Source organism: Balaenoptera ricei, chromosome 6, assembly GCF_028023285.1.
Source record: "Balaenoptera ricei isolate mBalRic1 chromosome 6, mBalRic1.hap2, whole genome shotgun sequence".
NCBI lineage: Eukaryota > Metazoa > Chordata > Mammalia > Artiodactyla > Balaenopteridae > Balaenoptera > Balaenoptera ricei.
Window position 1 is genome coordinate 86,206,972 of NC_082644.1, and position 18,079 is coordinate 86,225,050.

An 18,079-nucleotide genomic window follows, 5' to 3' on the forward strand; every position below is an offset into this window, starting at 1 on the left:
GAGCCCCCGGGACCAGCCCGCCAGGCACCGCCCCCGGGGCCGGCCTGGGAGCTCGCGGAAGCCCCGGCCCAGTCCCTGGGCCGTGGCACCAGGCCCCCCCAGGGGTGGGCGCCGGGTCCCGCCGGCCAGTGTCCGGGACGGCGCTCGCACCCGGGTGCCAGGCCGTGGGAAGGTGACCCAGGGCGGCGGGACCACTCGAGCCCCTTCCGGCCCTGCCGGCCGGACGCTTCCGGCCGGAAGGGGCTCCGAGGGGGAAGAGGTGTGGGGGGCCGAGGGAAGTCCCGCCTCTGCCGCGGCCGCAGCCACGCACTAAGGTCCCGGCCCGGAGGGGCGGGCGACCGAGGGCCTCGGTGCACCGAGCCCCCAGTTTTGACCGTGCGAGGTGTCCGGGCTAGGGGCGCGAGATGCCGGGCGGCCGCGGCCCTGGGCTGGGACGTGGAACCTCGAGGGAAGGGGGCGGAGGCGGCCTGGGGGGTCCCGGCGGGGTAGGGGGAATATTCGGCGCTGAGAGGGGCGGGGGGCTGGGATCCAGAGCGACTCCCTCTCCCTCCGCAGTGCCGAGTCAGCTGCCGCCATACCTCCCTTCCGCCTTCCCACATCCCAAGTCTGGGCGCTTCCCTCTGACACCCTGGTGCTGAACGCCCATTCCCCGGGTCTTCACCCCCAAGCTCACCTGAGACACCCCCCCGGGCCGTGGTACTGACCTCTGATACCCCTTGTTTCCTTCTAGATCCGATTCCGGAGCTGCCATGATTGAAGTGGTAGCAGAGCTGAGCAGAGGTCCTGTGTTTCTGGCAGGGGAGGCGCTGGAGTGTGTGGTGACCGTCACCAACCCCCTGCCCCCCACGGCCACTTCTGCATCCAGGTGGGGATGCTGGTACTGAAGAAGGTGGTCCTTCTGGAAGGAAGCCTGGTATCTATAGTGCTGAGCCAGAGCTCAGGTTGTCCTGTGACTACAGCACCACCTTCTTGCTCATTGTGCTCTCATTGTAGGAAAGGCTATTTAACAGAAGATGTGGGTGACATAGCCCTCCACTTTCCTTTCCTCTCTCCTCCCCCACTCCCCCTTTTACCCAGTATACTTTTCTTTGTTTAATGGTTTCTCTTTGGGGTTCTGGATTCTCTGATCCAGAGGACAGCCGCCTCACGGTGTTGGTCTTCTCAGTGTGGTAGGGAGTTTGGGGGAGCATTTGTGAGGTCAGGAACTGCCCTCTGATGTCCTCTTTTCCTCCTCCCACAGTGAGGCTCTGGCATGGGCCAGTGCCCAAATCCACTGCCAGTTCCATGCCAGTGAGAGTCGAGTAGCACTGCCTCCCCCTGACTCCAGTCAGCCAGATGTCCAGCCTGAGAGCCAGACTGTCTTTCTACCACACCGAGGTTAGTGATGGGGCATTTGCCTTTGGAGGGGGATGGAATCACTGTTACCCAAGGGTGAAATTGTCAGATTGTTCTGGTGGGTCATTATAGTCTCTGTCGCACTGGGGATGTGGGAGAGTGTAATTATTGCTTTGGTGGCGTAAAACTGTTCCTATCTCACGAGAAAAGAGGAGTGGCTTGGTTTGGGTTGCCCTCTGTTGGCAGTGCTTACTGCCCCCACTTGCTGTGCTAGCTTTCTCCAGTACTAGACAATGGGGTTATTAAGTTGCAGTCTTATCTTTTCTAGGTGAGAGGGGTCAGTGTATCCTTTCCACTCCACCAAAAATCCTATTCTGTGACCTGAGGCTAGACCCTGGAGAGTCGAAATCATGTGAGTGACTGCCCCCTGACCCCTCGATTGCCTTCTAAGGCTCCTGGAGGGAGGACCTCTCTGGCTGCTTCTGGCTGCCCTGACTACTACCTCCCAACCAGACTCCTACAGCGAAGTGCTGCCTATAGAGGGACCACCCTCCTTTCGGGGTCAGTCAGTCAAGTATGTCTACAAACTGACCATTGGCTGCCAGCGTGTCAACTCACCCATCACTTTACTCAGGGTCCCTCTGAGGGTTCTTGTGCTGACTGGTAAGTAAGGGTTCCTGGAGGGAAGGGCTGGAGAAGAGCCTCACCAAAATGATCCTTAGAGGGTTTGTGAGAGGGGCTGGAGGGAAGCTTCCTGGTCTTAGTGAAGGTGTGAGGGGGTTGGGGAGAGAAGGTTCTGGAGCATAGGTGAGATGTGTACCTCAGCCGTGGCACACCTTACCTACAGCCCTCTCAGATTGGAGTCTAAAACCCTAACCACTACTCTTCTCTCTGTTCTCTCCCACCACTTCTCCACTCATTTTCTCTCCAGGCCTTCAAGATGTCCGCTTTCCCCAGGAGGAGGCAGTAGCCCCATCCAGTCCATTCTTGGAAGAGGGTGAATGTGGCAAGAAGGACTCATGGCTCGCTGAGCTGGCTGGGGAGCGCCTCATGGCTGCCACATCCTGCCGCAGCCTCCGTGAGAAGCCCTTCACAGTTGACGCACCCCATCCTCCCCTCATAGTATTCCTGTCTCAGAGACGGAGTCTCCTAACTGCCACATTCTCCTGAGGATCCAGTGATACCTCACCCCAGATTCTAAAGGAAAAGCCCCACCTTTTGGCCTCTGGCTTCCAGCCCTAGACGTTCCCCAGTGTGGACCCCAGGCTTACTGTGTCCCATTCTCCCCAGATCTGTACAACATCAGTGATGGCCGAGGAAAAGTTGGGACATTTGGCATCTTCAAATCTGTATACAGACTTGGCGAGGACGTGGTGGGGACCTTAAACTTAGGGGAAGGAACTGTAGCTTGTTTGCAGGTGAGAAAGGAGAGGACTTTGGGGGAACTGGGTCTGAAGGTCTAGGGTGGAAAGAGAGGGCCTGCATAAAGAGGGGTGGCAGGTAGAAATGGGCAGTGAGGTCAGCCAGGGTCCCTCTGGTAAAACAGCGTGAGGTTGGGCTGCCCTCCCACCCAGAGTCAGCACATCCCAGCGCCTGCCAACATGCACTTCTCTTCTTGCTCCCAGTTTTCAGTGAGCTTACAGACGGAGGAGCGTGTGCAGCCTGAGTACCAGCGGCGCCGCGGGGCAGGGGGTGCCCCCTCTGTGTCTCATGTCACTCATGCCTGGCACCAGGAGTCCTGCCTACATACAACCAGAACGAGCTTCTCCCTCCCCATCCCTCTCAGCTCCACACCAGGCTTCTGCACAGCCGTTGGTGAGACCCTGACTATTACCAGGGGTGGGGGGCACAGTAAGATGCTGCGCTTAGGTAGCGTATAATGAATCCTGATTCCTAACAAACTCCCAGACATACTCACATCCAGCCTCTGACCCTCAACACTTTCTCAGACCTTCAACCTGTTTCCTGGGTGCACTGACCCCTAAATTCTTAACAGCTTTGCACATCTTCACTCCCCCTACCCACTGGGACCCTGTGATGCACTGATCTCTGACTCGCCATTGCATTTACTTCAAGCTACCAAGTCTTGACTGTCCCACACTTGGGTTATTAGGTAGTTGATGCTGTTGTCCTTACTGTCACGGTTCCAGTTTACACACTAGATTTCTTCAGCCAAACTCTCAATCCTAGCTCCCTGCCCCACACCTCCCCGCTCTTCCTGAATACAGGGATGTTTTTTTTTCTCATTTGCTAACCACATCCTGTCATTGGGTTTTACTTCTGGCTTCTAATGCTTCTACCTTTATCTTTTTTCCCACAGTATCCCTGAAGTGGCGTTTGCATTTTGAATTTGTAACATCCCGAGAACCAGGTTTGGTGCTTCTACCTCCCATGGAACAGCCCGAGCCTGTCACCTGGACAGGGCCTGAGCAAGTGCCCGTGGACACCTTCAGCTGGGACCTCCCCATCAAGGTGCTGCCTACAAGCCCTACCCTGGCCTCATATGCGGCCCCAGGCCCCAGCACCAGTACCATAACCATCTGAAACTGGCCCATGTGGCACTACTTTCTTCAGGATCCTGAGAACTCAGCACCTGGACTCTAGTAGGACCCATTTTTTCCACCTGGGGTCCAGTGGCACAGATAATGAGAGGCAGGCTTTCGGCTGTAGCATTAATTTATTTATTCAGAATAAATCGGCAGCTGCTAGTGGTTTCCCTGGAAGTGGCAGCGGCAGTGGGCAGTCAGCAAAAGGGCGGTCAGTTGAGTTTAGCTGGAGTGGGGAGCAGGAGCCGCAGGAATAGGAGTGTTAGCTGAGCCCCACTCTGGGTCGGGCCCTCCCCCTTTGCAGGGCAGCTGAGGGTCAGATTTTTGCACCAGGGAGAACTGGCACGTTCCTGCCTCCTGACGTACCTCACACCCAGCGGGGAAGTCGATAGGATGCTGGGACCTGGGGAACCAAAGGACGGGGCAGGAGTCAGGACAGTGAAGGTCCGCCTTTATCCCTGTCTCGCATCCCCCCTCCCAGCATTCCTCCCATATCTTCCCCCAGTGCCCCTGTCCCCCCTAACCGAGCTCTTGCCTGCCATATATGGATTTTTTTCGTTTCATAGCAGGAATATTTTCCCTCCAGATCCACCCCAACTCCCCTTACTTTGTAGCCTGAAGCCTTCTCTCTCACATTTTTGTTGGTACCTTCAGGTTCGGCCAGCTTCATACTGCTACTTTGTTCATTCTCACACCGCAGCAATCTAGTCATGCCCTGGCCATCTCTTAGTCACTCACATCAGAGCCATTCTCTCTGGCCCTCAGTGGTCACTCACGTGTCACAGCAGCCCACACCGACGGGATGCAGACAGGTGCAGTGGAAACAGTCCTTGCGGAGCCAAGACTCGCCCAGGGTGAAATATTTCCCTTCATGGTGGCAGGGCGCTAGGGAAGAGCAGGAAATGTTAGTGTGCTAGAGCGGAGGGAGTAAGTGCTGCCGCCCCCGCGTTTACCCTCTCCTGTTTCCCAGCTCGGGGGGTCTGGGTCTTCTGACAGGATCACCCCTGAGCCCCCTTCCTCCCAGTGCCCTCTGCTCCTGTCCTTCCTTAACGCCTCACCCAGCTTTACCTTGAGCTTGGAAGTAGCACTTGCTGTGGACTCCTGGGTGCTGGAGGAGCAGAGATATCACCAAGCAGGTGATCCCCCAGCCGCCCAGGGTCCCCTTAGCCTGTCCAGCCCAGAGCATCCATAAGGCCATTCCTGCAGTACGGCCTTTTCGGACCGTTCTTGGCTTCTGTTCAGGCTGCTCTGGTCTTGTCTCCTTGGCTTTTCTTTGTTTCTCTCCTCGAGTCTTAGTTTCTGTCTTTCTCCCCTGGGCTCCTGTCTCGCACCATCTCCGTGCCCTCTCACAGGCTTGGGGATGTTTATAAAGTGAGGACCCTGGCCCCCTGCTGAGTAGAGCTGGAAAAGCTGTAACTCTGTTTCCTGAGGTGAGGGCATGAAAACAAGAGGTCTAGCTTTAACAAGCTGTGAGAGCTGATTCATGCCCCACACAGCTAGGGGGAGGGAGGTGGCCATGGAAGGGGCACTGGACTGGGCACTTCCCCAGCAAGGAGGTGGGAGGGGTGAGGGCCCCCAGGTGGTCTCCAGAACTCTTCCCTGGCCTGGAGAGGAAGCATTCCACCATCTCCCCCCCGCCCTGTAACACACACACACACACACACACACACACACACACACTCACTCACTCACACACTCCAGGGGTGTGTATGCTGGGATCCCTGCCTGGACCGGAGGGAGGCATTTCCTGGGGATGGCTAATCCTGTGCCCCAGCCAAACCGAGGAGATGCAGTAGGGTGCGACAGCCAGAGGCTCCAGGAGAGCGAACAGGCACCTGGAGTGGAGAATGTTTCTCTCAGACCCTAGGGCAGGGTCTCCCTGCAGTATCCTAGAGATATGGCTGCCCCTCAGAGGTTAGGGCTGGGGGGCTGGGGGGCAGGTGTCTCTTTTTTACAGGCATCCCAGAGATTATCCATTGTTCATCACCCCCAAACATAGTGCAAATAAAGGTTCTCCCCATGTCTGGGGATGGTTCTTTCAAAGAAGAACATCTCTAAATGCCCTAATGGTATGGGTCACTCCAGTTTCACAGAGATACCCCTCTTATCTCCTGTACATTATGGAATGAGAATTTAGGAACTTGTCCTCTGACATCCTTTTTTGGGTCTCCTGCAGGTTCTGGAGAACCTAAAGATGGGTGATTAAGAGTATAGGTTATAGAGTCAGACTCTGGATTTAGATCCTGATTCTACTTAAGAGCTGTGTGACATTGGGCAAGTTAGTTCACCTCTCTAAACCTGTTTTCTTATCTATAAATTGGGATAGCAATATCAACTCATAGGGTTGTCAAGAGGATGAAATGAGATAATGCGTGTAATGCTCCTAGTACTGTCCCTGGCACATAGCCCTCCGAAAAGAGTAACTACTGTGGCTGGTGCTAGACGTTCCTTTCTTTGAATGATGGTGAGCAGCTCTGTGTGCACAGCTGAAAGCTTCTGCTGGGGCTGCTATCTCCTGGCACAGACTTCTGCCCCTTTCACACTTATGCTTCTTGTCATCCCTACCACCTTCAAAACCTGCCTCCAGCAACATTTTGCTTTTGGTTCCTGTATCCTTGAAATTCTAAATGTCTGCTTTGAGAAACAGTGTTGCTAATAAGCCTACTTTTCCTAGGTCATTACCCTCACTTCTACCCTGGGAAGAGGTATCCTTTCTCCATCCTTCCAGCTAACTTTAGGACTCCTGCTTTTTCTGGTAAGGATTCTGATCCACTTCCTCCCATCCCCACTCAAGTGAACTCTCAGGTTCTCCTTTCTGACCAGTCTAATGCTGGCCATCTCATTCGTACTAATTGCCCCAATCAAGCTGGATTTCTTTCACTTTTTCACACTTAAAAGACCCCTGTTCCAGCTATTCCCCTCCTACCCACAGGGCCCAATCACTTTGGCATTTATTCTATTTTTCCTTTTAAGTCTCTAGTTCCATTTACCCCAAGACTCCCACTCCCTGCCACTCAGTGGTTCAGATCCAACTACTTCTGGCTGACTTTTCTAGAGGGCTACCCTGCCTCTCACCTCCTCACCATTCAGAAACAACTTCGCCAGTCTACCCCAAACTCCCTATCTGTTTTTTTCCAAGAAGACAGCTTAAGTGGCTGGAGATGCGGACTGCACCGCACCTTCACCCTAGTCAGGTCTGATATCCTTTCCATTTCAGAGGAGCACCAAGAGAAAAAAAGAAAACTCACAGAGGAGCAAGGTGCCCTGATGTAGGCTGGCGTGTGGGAGGCATGGTCTTGGATTGCTCTGCGCCGGAGCAGGTGGATTAGAAGGCCTGACTAATAGAAGGGCCCAGAAGTCTTGTCAGTGGTCTATAGCCCTGCTGGTGCCTTTGTGGGGCACCAGCTGGCACCCTTGATGTTTGGACCATAGACTACCTTCTGCTCCTGCATCCTGGAGCCAAACCAATAGGGGGCGGACACAAGGGGGGGAGCTAGGGAGCTTGAAGGTGGTGGTGGTGGCCATGCTGTAGGCAGAAGGGGCCTGATGGGGATTGGCGTGTGTGAGGTCATGGGACAGGAGAGGTGAGAGCCGCCTGTAATGAAGATGAGGTAGGCATATAGGGGCAGGAGTAGTGGGCTTCTGGAAAGAAAGGCTGGGGCGGAGCCAGGAGCCCTTTCCCATAAGTTGGTTGGGGGAGAGGGCGGCGGGGAGGTGTTGGTTGAACCCGCTTCTTGCACGCCTGCTGGTGTGCGCGCTCGCGTGTGCATCTGCCTAGCTTCTCGGGGCCAGAGGCCACGCTTGTGGTTGCCGCGTGTGTTGGGGGCTGGGGGTTCTGTGGTCAGGGCTCAACTCCGCGATGCCAGTTGGTGGGGGGCGCGGCGGCTGGCTCTTGGGCCGGGAGGGGGCGGCTGGCGAGCGCTGCCCACGCGGGGACAGAAAAACATCCGCCGGAGGCTCGGCTGGGCGGCGCTCCAACAGCTCCGGGCAGGTGCGCGCGGGGAGGAAGTGAGCGCATTCCGACCCCCCAGCCGCTGGCCCTTCGGTGAGTCACCGCCGACCCCCGCCGGATAGGATAGGAAGGGCTGGCAGCGGCGGCGGGGAGGTCTGGGGGCTGGAGCCCCGAGGAGCAGCTGGGCCGGCGTGGGGAGCCCGGGGAGGGTCGTGGAAGCGCCCGAGAGAGTTGAGGGGAGGGCCCCGAGGGGTCCGGGTCTGGGTTTCGCCCAGGCACGAAGCACCTAACAGACACCCACCGACCCGCAGAGCTTGTGACTGCCCGGGGAGGCGGGCGAGTCCCCAGGGGAACACTGGAGCCGAGGGAGAGGGGCCCCGGGGCAACACCGAGAGAGTCGGGGAGGAGAGGCCCGGAAAGGGCCGGGAGGAGTGCGGGGCTGCGGAGCGAGAGCGCTGTTGGCTGGAGTGCTGGATAGGCCTGGGCCAGCCAGAGCCTTAGATGGAAGGAGACTTCCACCCAGGCGGGAAAGGGGAAATGGCCATCCCCCCAGAGATCAGGTCTGTCCAGAGGCCGGTGCGCTCCGAGAGTGAGGTAGGTTAGGGAGTAGCGGGAGTTAGGGCTCTTTGGGTACAGTTGTGGCGAGGTCACTAAAGGCTTTGAATTCCGAGATGAATTCGGATTGGCCTCGCAGGCAGAATCGATGGTCTCTAAGCAGTAGTGAGGAGCTTAAACGCAAGGTTATCTGTGTCTAGCACTACTGCCGCCTTCAGTCTTTGCCAAAGGATTAGGCATTGATCCTCTAATTTTTTAGTCATTTAAAATTGCATGACTACATTTATCAAACGATTTAAGTAATTTCGTTGAATTTTTAAAAATAGAAAAGTTGAAGAATCTGATTCAGTATTTGATTTAAAACCCAAAAGTGAGGCTACCAAGATTAGTTATATGGCATCGAGTCTTTTCCTTTGTCTTGCTTTTGTGCCATTTTCCCCTCACTGATGCGTGGGAGTTCTTGTGTTGTTACTGCTTCAGTTCTATGTCAGTAGCATAGCAGTTCTAGTTTTCCTCTCCCTCATCTTATGGTCTTTACTTTTAACCTTAACTTTTGTCTGTGCAGCCCTTTAACTTGCACTATGTATCCTAAATCCAGTAAAACATTTCATTGGGCTACAGTATAGAAAGATAAGTAACTCAGCTTTACCATATATGTTAGGTTACTTATTATTTTCTGTGGACATGTATGTAACTATAAAGTTTCTATATTTACCCTGTGGCTGATAGATACAGCTAAAGTTGTTATTCAGGATAGTATTTCTATAAACAGAGCAATTTATTAGTCTTATTTCTTTTCTAAAATCAACTCTACAGTGTCAGAAACTGACACTAATTCTATCATGATCTTTTAAATTGATGTTATCTTGGGCCAAAGGCAATTGCAAGGATTAGGGTTGTTATAATTTATTTTAAAGATCCTTAAATTCCAGTTACCTTTGGCCTCAAGCAAGAAAATCTGGGTCAGTTAATTTTTTAAAAAGAATATAATTTCCCACTCTGGGCCCTGTTGTTTTCTCCTGTGCTGTTTCAGCCCCAGCCCTACTTTATTCCTAGTGGCCTTTGCCTTCATTCCTTCTTTGCTCTGCTGGGCATCTTTAGAGGAAAACTTCACACCAACTTCCTCTACCATAAATTCTCTCCCTCCCCTCAACTCTACACTTCTCTTTGCCAACATACACCACTGCTTCTTCATTGATTTTGTTTTTTTTAAGCCTACAGCCCTTTCTGGCTCTTTTCCATCTTAAACTCTCTTATGTTGAAATCTCTTTTTCTTCCTTTCTCTTTGGTAAGACCTCAGATTTTTAAAAGGTTAGGCTTTATTTACTCTGCATGATCCACTTCTGTCTTGCTTCCTCTTCTATCACTTTTTTCTTATTCTGGACTCTTTGTACACTCTATTATGCTTGCTTTCAGCAAGGCTTCAACCTTCTCCTTGTGATTAAACATTCTTCCTCTAGATACAGCACAAGATGCTTATGCTTCCATTCTGTTTTCTACAAGAAAAAAAAGTCATCAAATTCACATCTACTTCAGTCTCATCTTCCAACATTTTGTATCCAGAATCATGACGTGGCTATTATCGTAAAGTCCATTGAGTGACCACTTAAGCTTGGTGTCGTGCTAGGCACTGTATAGTGCATTTCATAATCCTGGTGCCAGATTCCTAAATGCTTACCAATAATGGATGTTATCACATGTGTGTGCGTGAATGTTCTCATATATGTATACACACCAAAGTACACAGATAATAGAACCATAAGTCAGTAAATGACTATGAATATGTATATTCAGTATATTACATTATAATCAAGCCAAATACATTTTGGGGTGGAAGATGAGGATGAGTAGATTCATAGCTAGGATAGAAGGTTAAGAGACAGTATCCTTTGGCATTTTGTATTCAGATGAGAAGGAGAGGAGAGAGTCTTGCCTGTGGAGATCAAGAGACTGTTTGAAGGTGGCTGAGTTTCAGGAGTTGAGAGAGATGACTTGTAAGGCTGTGGTGAATGGCAGGAGGATGGGATGAAGGGGCCAGAGTCCCAAGAACAGACAGTTGCTGTACCCAAACAGCTCATATTCTCTCTGGCAGAGAATATAAAAGATTCTTTGGTTGTGGTACCGGTTTCAACTATAGTCAAGTTTCTCTTGATAACCTGTATTGAAGTTTTCCGGCCTTGTCTCTGCACCTTTAGAACCGTTCTTACCAATTTTTTCTTTTTAATTTTTTTCTGCTTATAAATCGGTACATAAATGATAGCCCCACCACTAATAATTAACCCCCAGCTAACCATCATTAATTCTGACTAAGTTCCTTATCTACTTATGTGCTTTAATTTTGCCTGTCTGCCCCACAGTCTACTTGTGGTAGTAGTGACTTTTAAAATGGTGTTTATGACTCTCACTTTTATCTCATTTGTAAATTGCTCTTTTCTTAAAATTGTAGACTCAAAACTAGATACTGAGAAGGCATCTAGCTCTTTGTTATCTCTGAAATATGACCAAGGAGGTCTTTGCTTAACTGTCTCTACTGAATGCAATGGATTACTGCCACCTGTGGTGAAGGTGGCCCATTCTATTGTCGTCTAGCTTTAGGTACTAGAGGGTTGTTCAGCTAAATCTGCCTTGCTATAGCATCTCATTTTTTTCCCCGTAGTTCTGCTCCTTGAAACATATGGGAAAAGTCTACTTGTTTTTCAATGTGGCAGCTCTTTAAAGATTTGAAAAGGTTTGTATTTTGTTAGCTATTTATCGAAGCTTTTTTCTTTACTCCAACACTGTTCAATAGAACTTACTATGATGATGGAAATGTTCTCTACCTGTCCTGTCTAAACAGTAGCCACTAGCCACATGTGGCTATTGAGCACTTGAAATGTGGCTAGTGTGACTGAGGAATGGAATTTTAAATTTTAGTTAATTTAAATTTAAATAGCTGGATGAGGTGAGTGAGTCTTGTGTTAGCATAGCTCTAAACTCTGGGAGTTAGTACCCTGTCACATGGCTGTCTTTTGGCTGCTCCAGAAATCTTATGGTCACCTCAGACCTGGTAAAAACATATGTAACTGGGCTCTTGATCTGTCTGGAGGCCAGTCTTACATGTTGTCACGACTAGAAAAAAACACAACTCCAACCCCCAAAGCCCTGATGAGTAATGTCAGTTTTTGTTGGAAGTTTCTTAGAAGGGGTAGAAGATGAAGGTTATATCTCATCTCCCATATCTCAAAAGCAACACTTAAAAAAAATCCCTCATTTAATCTCTCTCCCTGAGAGTCCCTAAAGTCCCTCTCCCTTCTCTTCCCTTCCTTCTCAGAAACATCTTTCCCCCTCTTCCTTGAGCCTTCCTCCTCCACACTCTTTGAGCACACCTCTGCCCCCTTCCCCTTGGAGAAGGGTTCTTGGGTGTGCTCCTCTTCCTCTAGCTCCCCTTAGGGAGAGGTAATTCTTATGCCCTAGGCTTGACCTTCCTGTGGCATAACTGCTGCATTACCCGCATTTTTTCCCTGCAAGTCTTCCTGGTGCTTCAGCTTTGCTTCCGCTCTTGACCCCACGATGCCAACACAAATAGGGAGGCCTCAGGTTACTAGGACAACCAGGGCACAGGAAACCGTAAAGGCCCAGCACTCCCACAGGCATCACAGACTGGCTGTGCCAGCTCACTTTCTCCTTAGGGACTCAGTCACACTTCCTAATCCCCATCCCCAAATTACCCAGACTGGAGTATACCCAGGCCTAAGTCACAGACCCCTGATTTTGTAGACCTGGTGGTGGAATATGGAATGGGTGGGATGAGGAATGGTGAATGAAGCTTTCTTACTAACACTGATATTCCAAGTCACCTTGGTGATAATTAACTTTTGTACCAGTGAGAATTACATTCCCCTGAGAGCTGATGAGAGTATAAGCTTTATTTATGTTATTTATACTTGCTACACTGGACCTTGAGTCTTGGATCTTTTTGGATCCCTGAGTAGATGTTTTCACAATTTGCTTTGGGTTAAAAGATATAGCAATCTACTTCTGATACACTGGCACCAGCTAATGTTTAGTAAGAAAATAATGGTTACCAGATAATGAATTTAGGTTCTATTTACACTTTATTTTAAAGCTAGTCATTTGTTTCAAGGAAGACCATCTGATTTGATTAAGTCTTTAAAGCCGTGAATAAGTGCAGATCTACTTGTACTTAGATGCTCAGAGAATGTTGAACTGATCCAAAACTGGAGCAGGCCACTTCTGTGGAACATTCCTGGTAGGCTAGAGCAAGAGAGAATAAGGGGGGATAAGGTAGACTTGAGAGCTCTTCTCAAACAATCGCAGGACTGTCCTATGGAAGAGGGGTTAGATTTACTTGGTTTAGCTTCACAAGGTGGAATAAGGACCTTTATTTCGGATGGCAGTGATGGCGGACAAATTTTGACTTAATAAGGAAGAACAGTTGAATAGTTAGAGGACCTCAGATTGGAATGAGCTGAATTGTTAGGCAGTGAATTATTTGTGACTGTATTGTTTATATATAGGTCAGATTACCATTTGCAGAAGCTTTGGATGAGATTTTGGACATTTAATTGGATTTGACCTATAAAGAGAAACAGGCAGATTTATCAGAAGTCAATTCACCCTTTCTAATATGATTATGTAGCAACTATCGTGGTCAGTACGATTTTCCTAGACACTTCTGCCAAGTTTACTCAAGTCATTGAATATTAGATTTGGTAGTAGAGTGTTTAGAGACTTCTCTAATGCTGTGCACTAGTCCTCTGTTGATTCCTCAGGAATGCCTCAGAGGTGCCTGAGAGGTGTAATGAAGGAGAGCTGGGGCTCTGAGCCCTTTACCTATGTGGGGAGCAGGGGTTCTGCTGGCAAAAACCCCAAAACTTAAAGGCCCTGATATTCCAGTTTCTTTATCTTACTGACAGGGAAAAAGATATGGAGCAGGGACGTGTCTTACCAAATGTCACACAGCTAATAAATTTCAGAGCTGGAATTCAAATCTAACTCTTCTAATTCCAATCATTTGTTTCTTCCACTCTACTAGTCTACCTTATTATAATTCAGGAAATTTTCTCTCCATTTTTCTGACCACCGCAGTAATCCAGAATTTTATTTCTTCAGATCTACTCTTCTCTATTAGCCACTGAACTAGTCTCCCTGCTGTCCAATCTCTCCTTCTTCTTGTCTATATTATCTTCACTGTTGCCAAGTTACTCTTCATGAAACATTGTCTTCATCATGAGATTTCCCTGCTCAAGAACCTTTATGTCGCCTGTGAGAACTTTACAGCCTGGCACATAGTTAGCATTCCTTAGGATCCTTGTTGTTCAGCCAGCTGAACTTGAGCCCATTCTCTTATGGGCTGTGTAATAGTGAGATTAACTAAGTCCCACCCTATCCCTAGACTCCAACTTTGGTAGGATTTTTATGTACATTTTTAATCAGGGATGATGATAAGATACAAAAGAAATAGAAGATCACAGCTAATAAAAAGCAAGTTGTGTAACAATACGTATAATATAATCCAATTTATATGACACATGCATTTTTTAAAAACAAAAATGAGATATATAGAAACTGGAAAAAAACACACCAAACTGGTGACAGACATTAACTCTGATGAGGGGGATTAAGAAAAGTTGGGGAGTAGGGGAGGAAGGTGAGAACTTAAAATATGTATTTCTCCACTGAGGAAAGCCTCACAGGGTGGAAGGGAAACCTAAGGAACCAGGCTTGGAACTGACAAGAGAAAGAACTGCTCAGTTGTCTTGCCTGGCTCCACTGCAAGGCATTTCTTTGCCTCTTGCATCACTCTTTGAAAGAAAGTCGCATGAGATTATTTGATTGGTCAAGCTTAAGTCAAGGGCCATCTATGGCCCTATCAGGATATAGAGAGAAAGGATCTGGGGGAAGGACCCCCTAGGGAAGCTCCTTGGTTTCTCTCGAGGGAGGGCAAACATTGGATTTTAACTCTCCCAACAGGGCTGTACACAGAGCTAGAGAGTCAATTGCCTGAAAGGACATCAGAGTAGTCTTAGGATGCTGGGGGCTAGAAATGACAAATGTCCATTGACTTCATCACCCCTCCCCCACCTATCTGCATCTGGATCCTAGGCCTGCCTTTTCTTTTGGCTCAGCCAAGACCTCTGGTGTGGTTTGTGTTTTTTTGTTTTTTGTTTTTTTAAGATGGAAGCGTTTACCTCTCAATTATGTATTGAAGATTTTTTGGGCACACCGCACAGCATGTGGGATCTTAGTTCCCCGACCAGTGATCGAACCCATGCCCTCTGCTGTGGAAGCCTTAACCACTGGACCACTAGGGAAGTCCCTCTGGTGTGGTTTTAACCTTTGCTAGAGAATGAGGGGCAGTGAGTTAAGGGGATGGGGCAGAGGAGAAGGGTAAGGTAGGGCAGGTAGAGAGGGCAGTTAGCAGGTTTTACTTTGCTTTCTCCCCTTCCTGTGCTTGCACAGAAAGCCTTTTCAGTGACTGACAGTTAAAAAAATGATCATAATAAACATTTGTGAGTCCAGTTACAAATAAAAACCTTATCCCTCTGGCTGTTCTAACAACCTGCTCCTCTGATGGAGGAGCCGTTCTCCCCCTGTGTCATGTAGACTGTGGCCAGGGAGGCATTTCTGTCCCTCTCCCGTGTATGTGTCCCTGCCAGCACACACACTAGATGACTGTCTGCCGTGTTTGGAAGGTCCAGACCCCAATCAGAGTATGTGCCAAAATCATTTTGTTTTCTCACAGTGGGGATTCTTCACTTTTGAAGCATTAATCTTCTGATAAAAAATACCTTTCTTCACCTCTTAACATAGCTTAGGCCTGACTTTTTGAAAATTAACTTGAGTTAATCACAAGAGAGTGTGCAAATTCACACTCTAACTTCTGTGAATTGGAAAGCAAATTCCCTGACCTACTCTATTTCTGCTGGTCAGAGAATCCATTCCTCTGGTATGTTTCAGAAGGCTGATGGATCAAGGATAATCTTATACCACAATGGACTGATTAACCTCTGTAATGACTTTTTGGCCAGCTACCATTGATAACAAAAAAAGACTTAAATAACTCCTTAACTGTTGCAGAATAATTATTTTTTCAACTTTATTGAAATGACAAGATGATGCACACATTTTATTTATTTTTAAAAAATTGTATTTTATTTTTGGCTGCGTTGGGTCTCTGGTTGCTGCGCGCGGGCTTTCTCTAGTTGTGGCGAGCAGGGGCTACTCTTCGTTGTGGTGCGCGGGCTTCTCATTGCGGTGGCTTCTCTTGTTGCAGAGCACGGGCTCTAGGTGCACGGGCTTCAGTAGTTGTGGCACATGGGCTCAATAGTTGTAGCTCGCGGGCTCTAGAGCGCAGGCTCAGTAGCTGTGGCGCACGGGCTTAGTTGCTCCGCGGCATGTGGGATCTTCCTGGACCAGGGCTCGAACCTGTGTCTCCTGCATTGGCAGGCAGATTCTTAACCACTGCGCCACCAGGGAAGTCCAATGCACACATTTTAAATGTGTAATCACTGAGTTTTGACAGATGTTTACACCCGTGTAATCATGTCAGCAGTCAATATGTAGAACATTTCTCTCACCCTCCCCAAATTCTCCTGTTGCCCATTGCAGTCAGTCCCTCCCCACCCCACCCCAGACATCCACTGATCAGATTTCACCGTAGATGTTTTGCCTACTGTAGAGCTTCGTATAAATGGAATCATACGGTATGTATCCTGTGTATGGCTTCTTTAATTCAGCATTATGTTTTTGCTATCCATCCATGGTTTTGTGTATATCAGTAGTTCATCCCTTTATTGCTGAGTAGTACTTCATTGTTGGATATACCACAATTAGTTTATCCATTCACCTGGTGATGGACATTTATTTTCCACTTTGAGCTGTGAACATTCACATACAAGTCTTTGAAGATATGTACACATGTTTCTTGGATAAATACCTTGGAGTGAAATCTTAGGTCCTGTGGTAAGTGAATGTTTTTAACTTGATAAAGAAAAAACTGCCAAACTTTTCCAAAGTGGCTGTTCAATTTTACATTTACTAGCATTGTATGAAAATTCCAGTGTTCTGCATCTCCATCAGCACTTAGTATTGTTAGTTAAAAAAAAAATCATTCTAGTAGGTGTGTAGTGATATCTCATTGTGGTTTTAGTTTGCATTTTCTCAACGATTAGTGATACTGAACACCTTTTCATGTGCTTAGTTGCCACCTGTATCTTATATCTGGTGAAGTCTTTTTAAATCTTTTGCCCATTTAAAGAATTAGAATGTTTGGCTTCTTGTTATTGCATTGTAAGAGTTCTTTATATATTCTTGTTATTATAAAGGTTTTAATATATTCTGGATACAAGTCCTTTGTGAGTATATGAATTGAAAATATTTCCTCACATTCAGTGGCTTGCCTTTTTATTTTCTCTGCGGTGTCTTTGGAAGAGCAGAAGTATTAAATTTTGGTGAAGTGTAATTTCTTACTTTTTTCTTGTCTAGTTAGTCCTTTTTGTGCCCTGCATAAGAAATCAAAGTCACAAAGATTTTCTCTTGTGTTTTCTTCTATATCCAGAAGTTTTATAGTTTTGACTTTCACATTTAGGTCTATTTATGTTTATGATCCATTTTGGTCACTTCCTTAACTTTGTCCTCACTGCACAACAGAGGCAGTAGGAAAGGGGGAATCTAAAATAAAGATGATAACCTCTCTCAAAAACAGATATATTGTAGAACAAAATATTAAACTTTTCTTCTGTGTGTTGTTATCTTCATCTAATACTATGTATTAACTATTCATTAGTAAAATATGTGTCATCAGCTACTGTGAGTCAGGCACTGAGATACAACAATGAACACACTAGACACTGTCCTTGCTCTGTGGAGTTTACATGTTAATGGGAGAGGTTGGGTTTTAGTGAGCATCCATTGTATGCATGGCAAAGTCAAGAAGATGTTACTGCCTCTATCTGTGATTCCTCAATTGAAGGAAGTATTTCAGATCCTTGGCAATCTGCTTAATCTTATTGTATGATAGAGCAGGAACCTCTTTCCACAAAGGGTCACTAATCTGTAGAGAAAAGGGAATCTTGGGCTGCATACAGCTGGCTATAATGCAGTAGGGGAAGTGGTATAGCAGTACAGGATGGAAAATGGTAGTAAATGGTCTCATGCTCCTGTTACTGCTGAGGTATAGTGACTGGACTTAATGCTCTCTTCCTTGGTTTAAGCTCAGCATTTTGTTTTTGTCTCTAATCCTATTTTTTTTTTTTTTTAAAGAAATTCACGTTCTTTTATTTATTTATTTATGACTGTGTTGAGTCCTCGTTTCTGTGTGAGGGCTTTCTCTAGTTGCGGCAAGTGGGGACCACTCTTCATCGCGGTGCGCGGGCCTCTCACCATCGCGGCCTCTCTTGTTGCGGAGCACAGGCTCCAGACGCACAGGCTCAGTAATTGTGGCTCACGGGCCCAGTTGCTCCGTGGCATGTGGGATCTTCCCAGACCAGGGCTCGAACCTGTGTCCCCTGCATTGGCAGGCAGATTCTCAACCACTGCGCCACCAGGGAAGCCCTCTAATCCTATTTTTAATGTCTTTTTGCCAAAAAGAGTTCACTGATTGTATCTTCAGAGAACTCCTCGATCTCTTTCCTGATAGCCAGAATGCCAGGTATCTTCTATAACTAACCATTCGTATGTTCTTTAAAAC

At 48.0% G+C, this 18,079-nt stretch overlaps 2 protein-coding genes across 5 annotated transcripts; one reads left to right on the forward strand and one right to left on the reverse strand.

Annotated features, from left to right (window-relative positions):
- Positions 1 to 2: 2 nt before the first annotated feature.
- Positions 3 to 5,903, forward strand: RGP1 (RGP1 homolog, RAB6A GEF complex partner 1). Of its 4 annotated transcripts, none has more exons than XM_059925046.1 (9): positions 3 to 172; positions 731 to 865; positions 1,241 to 1,377; positions 1,664 to 1,747; positions 1,849 to 1,998; positions 2,267 to 2,413; positions 2,626 to 2,753; positions 2,961 to 3,150; positions 3,656 to 5,903. In XM_059925046.1, the coding sequence occupies exons 2-9, from the start codon at positions 750 to 752 to the stop codon at positions 3,877 to 3,879; spliced, it is 1,176 nt and encodes a 391-aa protein (XP_059781029.1). In that variant the 5' UTR covers positions 3 to 172; positions 731 to 749; the 3' UTR covers positions 3,880 to 5,903. The 4 variants fall into 4 exon arrangements, with proteins under 4 accessions (XP_059781029.1, XP_059781030.1, XP_059781028.1 ...); XM_059925047.1 differs by lacking the exon at positions 3 to 172 and adding an exon at positions 271 to 485; XM_059925045.1 differs by lacking the exon at positions 3 to 172 and adding an exon at positions 271 to 382.
- Positions 4,003 to 5,363, reverse strand: MSMP (microseminoprotein, prostate associated). Its single transcript, XM_059925057.1, has 3 exons — positions 4,950 to 5,363; positions 4,658 to 4,766; positions 4,003 to 4,284 (listed from the first exon to the last, which is right to left on the reverse strand). The coding sequence occupies exons 1-3, from the start codon at positions 5,077 to 5,079 to the stop codon at positions 4,104 to 4,106; spliced, it is 420 nt and encodes a 139-aa protein (XP_059781040.1). The 5' UTR covers positions 5,080 to 5,363; the 3' UTR covers positions 4,003 to 4,103.
- Positions 5,904 to 18,079: the final 12,176 nt, after the last annotated feature.